The sequence below is a fragment of the Mustelus asterias genome, chromosome 7 (assembly GCF_964213995.1).
Source record: "Mustelus asterias chromosome 7, sMusAst1.hap1.1, whole genome shotgun sequence".
In the NCBI taxonomy this organism is placed as follows: domain Eukaryota; kingdom Metazoa; phylum Chordata; class Chondrichthyes; order Carcharhiniformes; family Triakidae; genus Mustelus; species Mustelus asterias.
The window spans coordinates 79,929,835-79,946,617 of record NC_135807.1 but is presented as its reverse complement, the minus strand read 5'-3'; the positions used below and the strand labels follow the sequence as shown (position 1 = coordinate 79,946,617).

General features: G+C 41.4%; 1 protein-coding gene across 1 annotated transcript in view; it reads right to left on the bottom strand.

The window, feature by feature from the left end:
• Positions 1 to 550: 550 nt before the first annotated feature.
• Positions 551 to 16,783, bottom strand: part of rdh10b (retinol dehydrogenase 10b) — a 53,246-nt gene continuing 37,013 nt past the window's right edge. Inside the window, exons 4-5 of the mRNA XM_078216312.1 lie at positions 10,700 to 10,831; positions 551 to 4,646 (exon numbers count right to left, since the gene is read on the bottom strand). Coding sequence (XP_078072438.1) covers positions 4,523 to 4,646; positions 10,700 to 10,831 — 256 coding nt within the window. The 3' untranslated portion in view covers positions 551 to 4,522. The remainder of the gene's footprint in view (positions 4,647 to 10,699; positions 10,832 to 16,783) is intronic.

The following is a 16,783-nucleotide window of genomic DNA, read 5'->3' as shown; positions in this document are numbered from 1 at the left end:
ATTTAGCATGGCCAGTGCACCTAACCAGCACATCTTTCGGACTGTGGGAGGAAACCGGAGCACCCAGAGGAAATGCACACAGACATGGGGACAACGTGCAAACTCCACACAGACAGTGACCCAAGCCAGGACCAAATCAGTGTGTCCTTTAAATTTCCCAGCTTAAAGTTGTTCAGTCCCTTATTCTTTTGGGCCAGTTTTTCCAATTTGCGTTGCCATTTTCATTTTGTTTACATGCAATGGCAGAGTTGTGCATCTTCCCATTGATGTTGGTCTGATATGGGGCCCACAAAATGAATGGTGCAATTCTGAACTGGAGGGAAGTTCAATTTTAAAAAAAGTTAAAGCAAGATTTTGAAAAAAATATTGAAACCAACAGCCTTTTTTTGGTTGCAAGGAATAGGTTGAAGCCTGGTCTATTTCTTGATTCTTCAAGCTGATTTTACTTTCAGATCTGCAGGAATGCTTGCTATGGAACTTGGGGCGAGATACCATTTTAAAATCCCTTGTTTCAGGCTTATGACTTAGTGTTGCAGTCCCTTGGAATCACAAACACCAGTCAGAAACACCCAGTCTGTAGTGGTAGCAAGTATGTTGCGGTTTAGAAAACAAGAAAAACCTATCAAACTAGCATTGAAATTGGACATTTTATCCTTTTGGCCAAGATCAAGAGTCAGATCAAGCGCAACACCTTTTCTTGTAGGCTCTCTTGTGGAGACCATGAATTGGATTCAATTTGAATTAGCTTGCCCTGTCCACTCAACTTTAAAGAATTAAAAAAAATTGGATGTTTTAAAACTGAGCTGGAAGCAAGCAATCAGCAATTAGTAGAGTGCTTGGCCTACCTGCAAGAATGGCAAGACCAACCATAGTAACGATGCCAAAAGCAAAGTGTGCAAAGTGTTACACCTTTAAGTATTGGCAGGGGAGTCAGACGAGAAGCAACATAATGGAGAACGTGGAAAGACTCTTGGCAATCTGGATCGAAGACCCAAATCAGCACCTGGTGCCTATTAGTATGATAATTATCCAAAAGACTTAGAATGAGAAGTGCAAGAGTTTGCAATCAGAATGTTTCAATGCTACTTGTGGATTTTTCAAACACTGAAAGAGATGTTCTTAACTATGCAACATTAAAGTGACCAGTGGGGCAGCTAGTGCTGTTGGACTTTAACCTGGTGTTGAGAGACTTACTGTATTTAAAGACAGTCACTGAAGGTGGCTACTTGCTGAAACAAGTTCTTGAATGTTGATGAGACGGGGCTTCTTTGAAAGTATAGGCCACAGAAAAAAATGCACATTTCCAAAGAGAAGATGGCACCTCCACAAACCCACCCAGGTTTCATCAAAGAAACAACCGTCAAGAGCAAGGCGATGAAAATCTTCAAAGATGATCAAGTGAACAGGATAATCAATGAGGGCATTAACTGCTAAAGATATCCAACACCAGGAGAAGCAAAGGAAAGCCATCCAGCAGTCATTAGCTTCCCACCCCCACCTCCAGGATCCTGGCCCTTTGACACATTAACTCAGCAGGATGTTGCATGGCACCTTCAATTCAAAAACAAAGGTAAAAGGAGTGCGAGGATCTCAAAGTCAAGACAAAGGCCATGACACCAGCCATCTCAAAGCACCAGCAGTCGTACCTTCAAAAGATCCTCCAAATTCAGTGACAAGAAAGGCTATGCAATAGCAAAGTCCCCCCTCCCCTTCCCCCAAGCTAACATGCCCACCATAGAAGGGATGTCCTCAAAACATCCCTAAAGGAGTCAAACATCATGGCACCAACCAAAATGGGAGATGGTTCATTTGGGAAGGCACTGAAAAACTTACTTCAACATGAACATGCAGATGCCAAGTTAAGGTGCAGAGTGCGCAAAAACCTCCGAACAACTCCAACTTGCCCTCCAAACAATACCTGCCCACATGTGACAGAGGCTGGGGATTGGTTCAATGGGTTCCAATATGGCTGTTAAGTCTAATGTGCAGAGCGAAAGCAAATCCTCCTCGAATCTGAGGGACTGTATGAGAAATTGGTGAGTATCTATTAGAATTCATGCAGTATTTATGATATATATTTGTTGTGCAAGTTATTCTAGCTCAGAATGCAGTGTTGGATATATATGGTATTGTACTTCAACTTGTAGTGGTTTTTTCAGACAAGAAATGTCCAAACGATCCTAGCACCAGCTTTAGCATTTATTCCTGTGGGAATCCACGAATCACTTAGTCATGATTTTCAGAAATGCAACCACAACTTCAAGTGAGGACTTCCTGTACTGGCATATACCAATTTCACCCCAGTCTCTAATGCTCATTCAGTAAGCATTGCAGCAACTATAGAACTAATCAAAATAAAGACGACCAGAAAACCTGGACATTTTTTCCTTAAATTCATTTTGGTACGGCATTAGTATCTTGACAAAAGATTGGCTATGACAGTAAAGAACACAACCCAGAGATTCACTGTTTATATAAACCTGTAAAAAGGTTTGCTAGAGGTTTAGATTTGAACGGATGGACTCTATCCACCTTTTCGTGTACCACAATTACAACTGCTGAATTTAAAGGCTTAAAAGTTATCACAAAACCTTGCTTTTTTAAAGAGCAAGTTACAATACAGCATGTAGATTTGTCTTAGCTTATCCAGCCTGAAGGCATGTACATAGAAGTTACAACATAACCATTTTCAGCCCAACCACTCCATTTGAGAGAAAAAATACCGAGTGCCTCAGTTACTAATCCTAGAAATGAATTCCAACTACATTAAAAAGTTTCTCCTGCCCTCAAATCTGCTACATTCAATGTATCTATAGATCCTTGTTTCCCCTCTACCCTGGCCCATCCTTTCATAGTTTAATATTGTCCACATGATCAGTGTTACTCCTAAGATTAAATAAATTTGTTGTCTGCGTCAATGCATTTAATTGTAACAAATTTTCAAACTAAATGTATCCATTATAGCAGCCAAATAGCACGAGTGCCTGACCCATTTCTTGATTGGACTGTACCTTAACCAATGAAGCTCAAGTTTTTGGGCATGTAGTCTAGGCAGCATCATTGATGGCAAGGCAAATAATTTCCTCAAGGCAACAAAAACATGGCCAGGGATGTATGAAGTTTCTAACTGACAGATGTGAACTTGGAACATTATCCTAGGCAATAAATCGAGAGAAAGCTGCATATTGAAAATGTTAATAGGAGCAATTTTAAAAGGATTGAGAAAAAAAATCACAAGGGTTTCAGTAACCCCAATAGATCCTGGGTGTAAGAAAAACTTCAAATTCTTTCAGTGCGGTTATCGATTGGAAAATGACCAGTTATTAATTGCAGTGGTGTCTTTTAGGGGACTACGGTACAAAGTTCTCAATGCTCAAAAAAATTTATAATGTAGGGAAAAGTACAGTCTAGCTAATATAACCAATAAATCACCCAGCATGTATGGCTGAGACAGACAGAAAACGTTGGCTCTATTCTCTCTCCACAGATGCTGTCAGACCTGCTGAGATTGTCTAGCATATCCGGTTTTTGTTTCAGATTCCAGCATCTGCAGTATTTTGCTTTATCTTACGTATGGCTGAGATTTCTGTTGATGAGACTCATTCCAATTCAAATATTGTTTCTCCAAGCATCATAAAAATTGCGCACATCTTTTGCATCTTAAATGGCATTTTAATTAAAAATTCTTTACAATTAGCTATATTACTTTAAAAAACTGACTAGATATTAATCTAAAAGTGATCACAGATGCACAAAAGACATTACTTTTAAAACTTCTGATAAACAAATTTAGGTGTTATTCAAATAGATATACAAAGGAGGTAGAAATTTCAGGCTTAAAAAAATGGACCACTAATCCACAGAAAATAGGACAACATTTAAACTAGATTCAAAAGGCACACCAATGAGAGATTTTCCTAAAAAAGTATTCCAGTGTTCAACAGGAACACATGTTCTGCAATTTTAAACTGCAAGATCATTTGGAGAAATTTACAGAATTTTAGGGAAGGTAACTGAATATTCCATTAGCAGTAATTCTAAAATTTACAGAAGTACTTGCAGTGGACTGTTGGAGAATAATTACAGTGCATTTACTATTTAAAAAGTTATAGTAACAGGAATTTTATAAAGTACTGCACTTATCTACACCTCTAATTGAACATCACATAAATACAGCTCTAACAGCAAACACAAATTGCATTGCTGAGTAAAAGTCAAATGTTAAAAACATATCTTACTTTGCTCAGTTGGCATGAAAATGTGTGCAAGTCTAACCACTAGAAAAATTATACAAAGATCGGCATAATACATTTATCTTGTGATTTGTTCAATACACAGGTACAGTATTAACTGTTTTATCCACAGTGATCATGGAAAGCTAAAGCTTCACAGCTGTTTGCCAAGAGTGCATCACTCAAACGTAGTCACTGCAAACACTGAATTGTATGGAGATGTTGACAAGTCAAATATTGCATGCACTTGTGAGGAGGCCCCAGTGCTGGATGTAGCAAGCAGTTTTGTTCTAGATTTCATTTTTGGCTTCATTGTTGTTTAAAGCCTGTTTTCTCTCAGCAATGAATGGATACATGCACTTATCTGCTCCCAAAAAACGGTACATACAAACGACAGCTTCCCATGGCATAATGCTGAAACAGAAAAAAAATATATATATTTTTTTGAAAGATTTTATTTTGAAGTTATTCAGGCATAAAAAATGCAATAGCTGGGCTAAGTACCAGATCGAACATGCACACAGAATGAGCTAGGGTCAGATTAAATATGCAGGATCCTAAATGGATGAAAGAAAACTCTAGACACAAAGGGGAACACTGGAATGAAGGTACGAACTAGTTGTAAGCAGGACAAGAAATTTTCTGTGTTCTCTCCATTACAGTACTGAGAAGCAAATTGCCTCCAAAGATAGGATATGATTACTTAATGATGAGCAACATTCCCTCTTCAGATGATAGAACATTAGTAAATAAAAAGTGAATGCCCTAGACTACAAGGATACAAAATTACCATGGCCTGAATTTTTCGGCTGGCAGAGCCTCGTACCCTGCAGACACGTCACACTCAAAAGAATATCAAGTGGCTGCAGGTGGGATTTATGCTCCTCACTTGGGAGGAAGTCCCACCTTAGAGAGCTGCCAGCCAATCTGATTAGCTAGTCTCTGCAGCAACAATCGGGATCAATGCATGGTTGAGGAGAGGAGGCTTCAGATTCTTGGGGTACTGGGATTAATTCATGGACAAAGAGCGCCTATTCAAAGGGGATGTGTTGCATCTCAACAGGACTGGGACCAGTGTCTTTATGGGGGGGGTGTGATTGTGGAGTGCCAACATATGGTAATAGAAATGAGGTGCATAAAGTGAGTGTTTTAGACAATACAGAAGGGAGCAGCTCCCTATTTAGATACAAGCAGACTAATACAAGGAATGCAAATACAGGATTCAAAGCATACATGTAAACACAAGGATGGTGAGCTACAAGCACTAATAGAAGTGTGGGAATACAATGTAGTGGCAAAAAAAATGGAAATAATGGCTTAAAATTGTGAGGAAGAGGTGCTTAATGCACTATAAAGTGTTCAGAAAAGAATAGAGAAGGGAGAGAGGAGGAGTGGCAGTACTGATCAGGGACAACATTGTAGTGTTGGAAAGCAGGGATGCCCTTGTGGGGGGGGCAGCAAAAAAAAAAGGCAAAATCATGCTATCTGGGATATCCTGTAGGCCTCCAAATAGTGAGGGAGCTTGGGAATCAGGTGTGCAAGACCTACAGTATGGTGATATTGGAGGACTTCACTAATCACCCAAATACTGATAGGGATAAAAGGATTAAGAGGAGGAATTTCTGTGCTCAGGTGAACTTCCTTGATCTGTTGTGCTCTTAGCCCAACTAGAAAGGAGACATTGCTGGATTTGGTGCTGAAAATGAGGTGGGCCAAGTGGACAGTGTCTGCAAGGGAACATTTGTGTAAGAATGATCATACCACAAGATTTAAATTATTGGAGAAAAAGGGAAAATCTGATATAGAGCTTCTAAATTGGAAGGGGGCTAATTTCATGGATGGAACTAAAATGGCAGTCAACATACAAAGGGAACCCAAAAATCTTCCAACAGTATGTAAGTAGGAAGCAGAGAGAAAGGGAGGTGGGTGAGATTATGGACAAAGAGGTCAATGTAGGCACGAGGGTGGAGGCCAAGGCTAGAATGCTCGAGTGTTTACTAAGGATGAGGAATTATAAAATAATAGGTTAAGTGCAGATAGTGTAAACATTTAAAAAGGAGTGATACAGGAAAGGCTGGTAATGCTTAGAGTAGGCAAGTCACCTGGTCCGAATAGTTCACATCCCAGGTTGCTGAAGGAAGAAGTGGGGAAGAAGATACTGGGAGGGATTGTTTTAATCTTTCAATCTTGCTTATAAAATGGGGAAGTGACAATGGATTGAAAAGTGGCAAGTGTGACACCCTTATTCAAGAAAAGGTGTCAAGATGCGTTAGTGATTATTTATCAAAACTCGTTGCATTCTGGGGTAGTGCCGGTTGATTGGAAAACGGCTAATGTTACGCCGCTGTTTAAAAAAGGAAGGAGACAAAAGGCGGGTAACTATAGGCCGGTCAGCTTAACGTCTGTAGTAGGGAAAATGCTGGAATCCATTATTAAAGAGGAGATAGCAGGGCATCTGGATAGAAATGGTTCGATCAATCAGACGCAGCATGGATTCATGAGGGGAAAGTCGTGCTTGACGAACATGTTGGATTTTTATGAAGATGTGACTAGGGCGGTTGATTGGAGGAGAACCGGTGGATGCGGTGTTTTTGGATTTCCAAAAGGCGTTTGATAAGGTGCCCCATAAAAGGCTGCTGAAGAAGATTAGGGCACACGGAGTTGGGGGTAGTGTGTTAAAGTGGATTGGGGACTGTCTATCCGACAGGAAGCAAAGAGTCGGAATAAATGGGTGTTTTTCCGGTTGGAGGAAGGTAACTAGTGGCGTGCCGCAGGGATCGGTACTCGGGCCGCAACTATTTACCATTTATATAGATGATCTGGAGGAGGGGATGGAGTGTAGGGTAACAAAGTTTGCAGACGACACAAAGATAAGTGGAAAAGTGAATCGTGTGGAGGACGGAGAAGATCTGCAGAGAGATTTGGACAGGCTGAGTGAGTGGGCGAGGATATGGCAAATGGAGTATAACGTTGATAAATGCGAGGTTATACACTGGAGGAAATAATAACAAATGGGATTACTATCTCAATGGAAACAAATTAAAACATGCTACCGTGCAAAGGGACCTGGGGGTCCTTGTGCATGAGACGCAAAAGCCCAGTCTGCAGGTACAACAGGTGATCAAGAAGGCAAATGGGATGTTGGCCTATATCGCGAGGGGGATAGAATATAAAAGCAGGGATGTCTTGATGCACCTGTACAGGGCATTGAGGCCGCAGCTGGAATACTGTGTGCAGTATTGGTCCCCTTATACGAGGAAGGATATATTGGCATTGGAGGGAGTGCAGAGAAGGTTCACCAGGTTGATACCGGAGATGAGGGGTTTGGATTATGAGGAGAGGCTGAGGAGATTGGGTTTGTACTCGTTGGAGTTTAGAAGGATGAGGGGGGATCTTATGGAGACTTATAAGATAATGCGGGGGCTGGATAGGGTGGAGGCGGAGAGATTCTTTCCACTTAGTAAGGAAGTTAAAACTAGAGGACACAGCCTCAAAATAAAGGGGGGTCGGTTTAAGACAGAGTTGAGGAGGAACTTCTTCTCCCAGAGGGTGGTGAATCTCTGGAATTCTCTGCCCACTGAGGTGGTGGAGGCTACCTCGCTGAATATGTTTAAAGCGCGGATGGATGGATTCCTGATCGGTAAGGGAATTAAGGGTTATGGGGATCAGGCGGGTAAGTGGTACTGATCCACGTCAGATCAGCCATGATCTTATTGAATGGCGGGGCAGGCTCGAGGGGCTAGATGGCCTACTCCTGCTCCTATTTCTTATGTTCTTAGTTACTAGGACTGTCTTAGAACATATGAGATGGTTAGTTTACCATAAGTGGCGAGTAAAGTTTTGGAATTTATAGGGGGGGGGGGGGGGGGGGGGGGGAAAGAGAGAGGGGGAACAGGAGAGAGAAAAAAAACCCAGTAATTGGCAAGGTTCGAGTTAATTAAAAGTAAAGGCGGGGAGGTGAATGTGTCAGATGCTTGGCTAATCTAGTTGAATTTTTTTGATGAAGTAACAGAGAAGGCTGATAAAGGAAATGCAGTGGATGGTGTCTATATGGATATACAAATGACTTCAATACGGAGTAAAAGTAAAGTTTGCTGATGATACCAAACCCGAGGAGTGGCACAAAGTGGAAGCAACAGCAATCGCCTGCAACAGGACATAGATAGGCTAGCAGAATGGGTAGAAAGTGCCAAATGCTCTCTTCCCATTAGCCAATGGTAGAAACACAAGGGAACACAGATTTAAAGATTTTGGGCAAGAAATGCAGGGGGAAATGCGAGGTTTATCCAGCGAACAGTAATGATTCAGAGGCTACAGAAGGATATAGATAGGCTGGAAATTTGGGCAAAGAAATGGCAGATGGAGTTCAATCCTGATAAATGCGAAGTGATGCATTTTGGTAGAAATAATGTAGGGAGGAGCTATACGATAAATGGCAGAACCATAAAGGGTGTAGATACGCAGAGGGACCTGGGTGTGCAAGTCCACAGATCCTTGAAGGTGACGTCACAGGTGGAGAAGGTGGTGAAGAAGGCATATGGCATGCTTGCCTTTATAGGACGGGGCATAGAGTATAAAAGTTGGGGTCTGATGTTGTAGATGTATAGAACGTTGGTTCGGCCGCATTTGGAATACCGCGTCCAGTTCTGGTTGCCACACTACCAGAAGGACGTGGAGGCTTTGGGAGAGAGTAGAGGAGGTTTACCAGGATGTTGCCTGGTATGGAGGGGCTTAGTTATGAGGAGAGATTGGGTAAACTGGGGTTGTTCTCCCTGGAAAGACAGAGGATGAGGGGAGACTTAATAGAGGTGTATAAAATTATGAAAGGCATAGATAGGGTGAACGGTGGGAAACTTTTCCCCAGGTCGGTGGTGACGTTCACGAGGGGTCATAGGTTCAAGGTGAAGGGGGAGGAGGGGGGGGGGGGGGGGGAGAGGAGGAGGTTTAACACAGATATCAGAAGGACATATTTTACACAGAGGGTGGTGGGGGCCTGGAATGCGCTGCCAGGCAAGGTGGTGGAGGCGGACACTGGGAACGTTTAAGCCTCATCTAGATAGCCACATGAACGGAGTGGGAATGGAGGGATACAAAAGAATGGTCTAGTTTGGACCAGGGAGCGGCACGGGCTTGGAGGGCCGAAGGGCCTGTTCCTGTGCTGTATTGTTCTCTAGTTGTCCACAAATGGGGATGGAAGCAGAAACAATGATTTCAGAAGGGAATTGGATAGACACTTGAATGAAATAAACTTGCAGTGCTATGGGATTGAGCAGTTGAGTGGGGCTGACTGGATTGTCTACAGGGACTGGCATGGACTCAATAGGCAGAATGGCCTCCTGTGTTATAACACCCCTCGCATATTGTTAATTTGCTCAAATTGTTTACGATTAATGCGCTGGAAGAAGCTGTGCTTTATACACAGCTGGACAGATCTGTTCACAACCTTGCATACAGTGACCCTATCAAAAGTCCTTACACAGAATCAAACTGTTCCATGTACAGAATGTGCTACAGATGGCAGCTCAGAAAGAACAGAGTCATTAGCATGCATAGTACATTGGAGAACATCCAACTGTATTACAGCCTGGCAGCTCAGATTCTTGAGACTCCAGTGATCCAAGGGCTGTTTTTGGTAGCAGACTAAACATTCTTGCAGAATGCAGAAGACCTCTGGTGGAGGGGGTGGGGGTTGAGGTCAATGACTTCATGATCAATTGGAGACAAGTATCAGCATTTTTTTTATTGGGGCTACCTCTCAACAATTAAGTAGTTATGCAATGTCAGTATAGTTGGCACACCAGGAAAGTACATAGTGGTTAGTGCAAAATCAAAATTGCAGCACTTGTCTATGTTGGCATTGGAGGAATTTGTCGTGAGGACAAGAACAGACTGGCAATGCAATAGGACAAGCCAACAGGTGGAAATCTTAACAGTCTTTTCACCTTACAACTAGCCAACCCACCTCCAGCAGAAACAAACAGCTTGCACACTGGTACAAGTGTGGCAATACATTGATATGCACATAAAACAGGTTGTAAATAATGCACTTGCCTACTGCCAGAAATGACGACACATCAAGTAGACACCATTTCTGTCGCAAGGCTAGACAGAAGATGGCAGAAAATCTAGGCACAAATGTTTCTACTTTGCTTATGGGACTTCCGCAATAATGATTCATTAGTATTCTAAATCAGTTCATCATGGCATCATCTCTATGTCAAGTGTGCTCAGGAATGAGAACCAGTATTTGCCACAACTGTACTCCAGGGAAGGAATCTTACCTGCCCCCAAGACATGTACATTACCTCACCAAGCACTAACTGGGAGGGCTACAATAAAAACTGGTACATCTGGAATATTTGTTGAAATGTTGCATAAAGTGTATAATATTAGTTTTTATATTCCAAGTCTTTACAATCTACAGCTCTCTGATGGATAAGCAATTCTTTTTCATCTGTCCTACTTACCTTTTCATGAATGTTACTGTATACATTAGTCGAGGTGTACAAATCATTGGTTGGTCTGTGAGGATGGCTCTCATTGCTTCTTTCACACAGTACTCTGGTTTCAAAGGTGGAAGGAATGGCTCAAATTCTTTCCTGCAAGAGAAGTTTTAGAACAGTCCTTTTGATTTTTATAAAAAAGATTCTCAAAAAAATCATTCCTGCCAGTAATTGCATGGGTTTTGCAAAGCACAAAGTATCATTAAACTAGTACAAATTTTGCATGAAGTGTTCTGTATTATTTAACTACATAGTTTATACCAATAGTACGCTGGGTATCTGAAGTCCATTGGAAACTGTTCAAAAATAAATGGTATAAAACTTTACATCAGTATTTACTGATGAGGAAAAGGACAGCGTGAGGACAGAATGCAAGATAGCCAATAAATATTGAACTTAATTGACATACAAAAGTCAAAGAGTGACAAATTCCTCAGGATCAGGTGATCTTCACCGAGTTTAAAAGGAAAATGGACAAGAACATTGGAAAATTGTTAGGATATTTACAAAGTTCTTGACTCGGAAACCATTCCTTTAGAATGGACATGTCACTCATTAATTAAGGCAGCAGGAGAGGGAGACCACCATCACACTTGTATTTATGCAGTGTTTTTAATGTATATTCCAAGGCACTTTAAAGAAGTGTTATACATAAAGACAGATAATATTAAGGCAGATGACCAAAAGTTTGATCGAAGAGGTGGATTTAAGGAGCACCTTAAAAAAAAGAGGAAAGATGAGATCGAGGGAACTCCAGAGCGAAGGGCCTAGGCAGCCAACGGTGGTGGAGCAATTACAGATGCTTAAAAACACCCAAATTCAATAAGCACAGATAGGGAGGTGGCAAGGTTATGCAAGGATTTGAAAACAAAAATTAAAACCAAAGTACTGGTGACTGACCTACACTGACTTCCAAATGGATGTTTGGTGGAGGCAAAGATACTGGAAGTTTTGGATGACCTTGGTTTACGGAGAGCAGAATTCATGAAACTAGCCATGTTGGAATAGTCAAGTTTAGAAGTAACAAAGCCATGAATGAAGGCTTCTGTACCAGCAGCCAGTCAGGCAATGTCAGAGTTGGAAATGGGTGGTCTTATTGATGGGATTAATATGGATGTAGGTTCTTTGTGGTCAACTATGAAACTGTTTGCCAGCAGTTTGGTTCAACCCAAGGTAGTTCCCAGGGTGAGAGATGGAGGTGGTGCCTAGAATGCAGCTTGTGTGGCATGGACAAAGCTTTTGTCATCCAAATATTAAATGAGGAAATTTCTACGTATTCAGTACATATTTTTGATTAGTCTGACAATAAGGAGACAATTGAGGTGTAGAAATCATAGAAATCATAGAAACCCTACAGTGCAGAAGCAGGCCATTCGGCCCATCGAGTCTGCACCGACCACAATCCCACCCAGGCCCTACCCCCACATATTTATCCACTAATCCCTCTAACTACGCATCTCAGGGACAATTTTAACCTGGCCAATCAACCTAACCCGCACATCTTTGGACTGTGGGAGGAAACCGGAGCACCCGGAAGAAACCCACGCAGACACGAGGAGAATGTGCAAACTCCACAGACAGTGACCCGAGCCGGGAATCGAACCCGGGATCCTGGAGCTGTGAAGCAGCAGTGCTAACCACTGTGCTACCGTGCCGCCCTAGAGGGATGGCAGTGACGTACAGTTGGGTATTGTCAGCAATGTGAAAAATAACACTATTTTTGGATATCACAACCAAGAGGTGGCATGATGAGAAACTGGGGTGCCCCTTGGCCCACTCAAGGGAATAGCAAAATCTGCAATTCGGAAATAAAAACAGAAAATGCTGGATCCAGTAGCATCTGTTGAATTTATCCAACATTCTGTTTTTATACCTCTGCAGTAACAGTGCAGGAGCAGGAAGGAAAGTCAATGAAATTGACACTCTGGCTATGATTAGACCTGATGTGGAGATGCCAGCATTGGACTGGGGTAAACGCAGTAAGAAGTCTCAACACCAGGTTAAAGTCTAACAGTTTTATTTGGGAGCAAAAGCCACTAGCTTTCGGAGCGCTCGCTGCTTATGGATATTGATCACCTGACAAAGGAGCAGTGAGCGCTCCGAAAGTTAGTGGCTTTTGCTACCAAATAAACCTGTTGGACTTTAACCTGGTGTTCTGAGACTTCTTACTATGATTAGACCGACAAGGGCGAGTGCAGTCCCACCCAGCTGGATAACAATGGAGGATTAGAGGATGATGATGTTGTCAACCATTTCAAAGTTTGCAGACAGTAAAAGAATGAGGGATAGTTTACCTTATTCACAGTTACATAATGTCAACTGTGATTTTGTGTATTGTGGCAGGGACAGAAACCAGATTCGAGAAACCAACGTTTTTCCACATGCAGACTTTGCTAGCAAGGCCAGCAATTATTGCCCATAATGGAGTGATTGCAGGGCAGTTTAAAGCCTACCACATTTGGTGGATCTGGAGTGATATACACCAGGCAAGGATGGCAGATTTCCTTCCTCAAAAAAAGACATGAATGAACCAGATAGGTTTTTCTGACAATCGACAATAGTCTCCGTAATGATGGCCATGAAACTAACTCAATTTAAATTCCCACAGCTACCATGGTAGGATTAGAAATAGTGACCAAGAGCCTGGGCCTCTGGATTTAGTCTAGTGACATTACCACCATCTCCCCCGATTTCTGGAAAGGTGGGCACAGGTTTGGGAAAGGAAGGAATTATACATCTGTTACCCCAACATCTGTAGTGAAATTGCTAGTCTATGGTTAAGGATATGGCGATGGAATATCTTAAAGTCAGATGATCAGAGAGAGTCAAGTATGGATTTGCAAAGGGCAGATCATTCCACGATGAATCTGACCGATTGCTTCGAAGGAGTGACTCAAGTATTGGATAGGGGAATGTTTATTGATGTTATTTGCACAGATTTTCAGAAGGCTTTTAGAGGAAATCACTCCTAAGAGGCTGTTAGAATTGAAGGCAAACTATTTCCCTGGTTAAGAAATTTGTTTAGTAGCAAGAGATAAATAGGAATAGTTAAATCTATAATAATTGGTAGAATGTGACAAATGCTGATCTGTAAGAATCTGTAATCGTGGCCTTAAGTAGTCACTGTATTCATTAACTACTTAGACAATGGGGTAGAAAGCCACACATCTAAATTTGCCGATGATACTTGAAACATTGTAGGTGGAAGCATATCCCATTACTGTGGAAAATGTATTTCAATACAAGCGAATGAGGTCAACCACTTGCACTCAAAAAAGGATAGAATATGGTACTTTCTATATAGTGTAAGGCTAGAAAACATCAATGGTCCAAAGAGACTTGGGGGGTCCAGGTACACAGATCATTAAAATGTCATGAACAGATAGAAACAATTAAAGCTAATGGAATGCTTGCCTGTGTACCTAGAGGATAACAGAAGGGGTTAAATTCATATTTCAGTTATAAAGGCCCCAGTTGGATCATATCTAGATACTGAGTGCAATTCTCCCACTCCACATTGGAAAAACATTGGCCTTGGAGAGTGCAATGCAAATTTACCAGAATATTGTATTACACAAACTAGGGCTGCCAGGAAATGCAAGGAATGATGTGACTGAAGGTTAAGATACAAAGGGAACAGAGTGTAGATAGAAATTACAGAAGAAATAAACCAATTAGAGCCAGATCTTTCAGGAGCAAAATTAGGCAACACTTATACATATAAAAGCTGGTATTTTCTTCCACAAATGGCAATTGATGTTAGATAATTGTTAATTTTAACTTCACAATTGATTGTGAACAAAAGCCTAAGGGACATATGGGGAAAAAGATGGGACAGGTTGCAGCTTAAAGGAAATATTGCCAGAGTGTAAGCGAAAGAAGATCTAAAAGTCTGTTGGAAGTGAACTAATTTAGCAACTGCCCTACAGGTTTAATAAGCCTTCAGTTTCAGGAATGTCTACAGCTAGTTTTACTTGATCAGCTGCTTGTTCTAATGTAAATCAGAAACCCAGCTGTAGAAGTGAAAAACAATTAGTTGTATTTCAAATAATTCAAACCATTACTATTGAAGTAGGAGGAACTATATGTGAACTACAGAAAGTCTGGAAGAGCCAAACAGAGGCTCCCTGTAGAGAATGAAATCAGTGACAATAAAAAAAGCAATATTAAAGATTTCTTGACTTATTGAAAGGTAAATTGGATCAGCAAATTTGCTGATGATACAAAGATTGGAGGTGTAGTGGACAGTGAGGAAGGTTTTCAAAGCTTGCAGAGGGATTTGGACCAACTAGAAAAATGGCAAATGGAATTTAATGCAGACAAGTGTGAGATATTACACTTTGGAAGGACAAACCAAAGAAGAACGTACAGGGTAAATGGTAGGACTCTGAATAGTGCAGTTGAACAGAGGGATCTGGGAATACAGGTACAGAATTCCCTAAAAGTGACATCACAGGTGGATAGGGTCGTAAAGAGAGTGCCTTTGGTACATTGGCCTTTATAAATCGGAGTATCGAGTATAAAAGTTGGAGTGTTATGGTATGGTTATACAAGGCATTGGTGAGGCCAAATTTAGAGTATCGTGTACAGTTTTGGTCACCTAGTTACAGGAAGGATGTAAATAAGGTTGAAAGAGTGCAGAGAAGGTTCACAAGGATGTTGCCGGGACTTGAGAAGCTGAGTTACAGAGAGAGATTGAATAGGTTAGGACTTTATTCCTTGGAGTGTAGAAGAATGAGGGGAGATTTGATAGAGGTGTATAAGATTTTGATGGGTATAGATAGAATGAATGCAAGCAGGCTTTTTCCACTGAGGCTAGGGGAGAAAATAAAACCCAGAGGGCATGGGTTAAGGGTGAAAGGAGAAAAGTTTAAAGGGAATATTAGGGGGGGCTTCTTCACGCAGAGTGTGGAATGAGCTGCTGGATAAAGTGGTAAATGCGGGGTCACTTTTAACATTTAAGAAAAACTTGGACGGGTTCATGCATGAGAGGGGTGTGGAGGGATATGGTCCAAGTGCAGGTCAGTGGAACTAGGCAAAAAAATGGTTCGGCACAGACAAGAAGGGACAAAAGGCCTGTTTCTGAGCTGTAATTTTCTATGGTTCTAAATGGGGCTGGGAAGAAGGGTTTTTTTTTGAACAAAGAGTATTTTAATTTCATTCCCTATGTCACTTCTTTCCTGTTATGTTGAAAGCCTTGGATAGCTAAATTGGCATAAAAAGAGTAGACAACGGTTAGATCAGATATCAAAAAAGTTTACGAAATCAAAAATGGCATGGTGGCAGTGGTTAGCACTGCTGCCTCAGCACCAGGGACCAGGATTCGATTCGCAGCTTGGGTCACTGTCTGCGTGGAGTTGGCATGTTCTCCCCATTGTTTGGGTGGGTTTCCTCCAGGTGCTCCAGTTTCCTCCCACATTTCAAAGATATGCAGGTTAGGTTGATTGGCCATGCTCAATTGCCCCATAGTGCCAGGGAGATTAGCAGGGCAAATACATGGGATTGCTGTCAGTACAGGCTTGAAGGGCCAAATGGCATTTTTCTGCATTGTAGGGATTCTATAGAGAATTGATAACCAAATCTGTTCAAGCAAATACAAGTTTTATTTTATGAAAGTAGGGCTAACGAATTGAAGGTCCTTTTGATTAATTCTCTAGTTTTACCAGAGAAAGTTCCTATTGTAGTCATCACTCAAGTGAACAGAATGGAAATGTGGTTATCAGTGCTATGAATTCTCAGGTCTTTTAAGACACTCTTGCTGAAAGTCCAGTTTACTTATTCCTTCGGTTTGCAAAAGTAACAGAAGCAGCATGTCTGATGTGGTACACACCTGCACTGCTCAAACCTAACTTGAAAGCTTTAGTGGTTGCCCCACTACATTTTTGTGGCTTGAAGTAACAAATAAATTTCATATCCTGAAATGCTGCAGGTGCGTCAAACCTGGGGTATAAATAGACATCAACACAAATGCCTTTCAGCTATAAATAAATGGCACAATTACCAAAACATACATCATGGAAAATTAATCAGTTTTCAGCTACGCCTTTA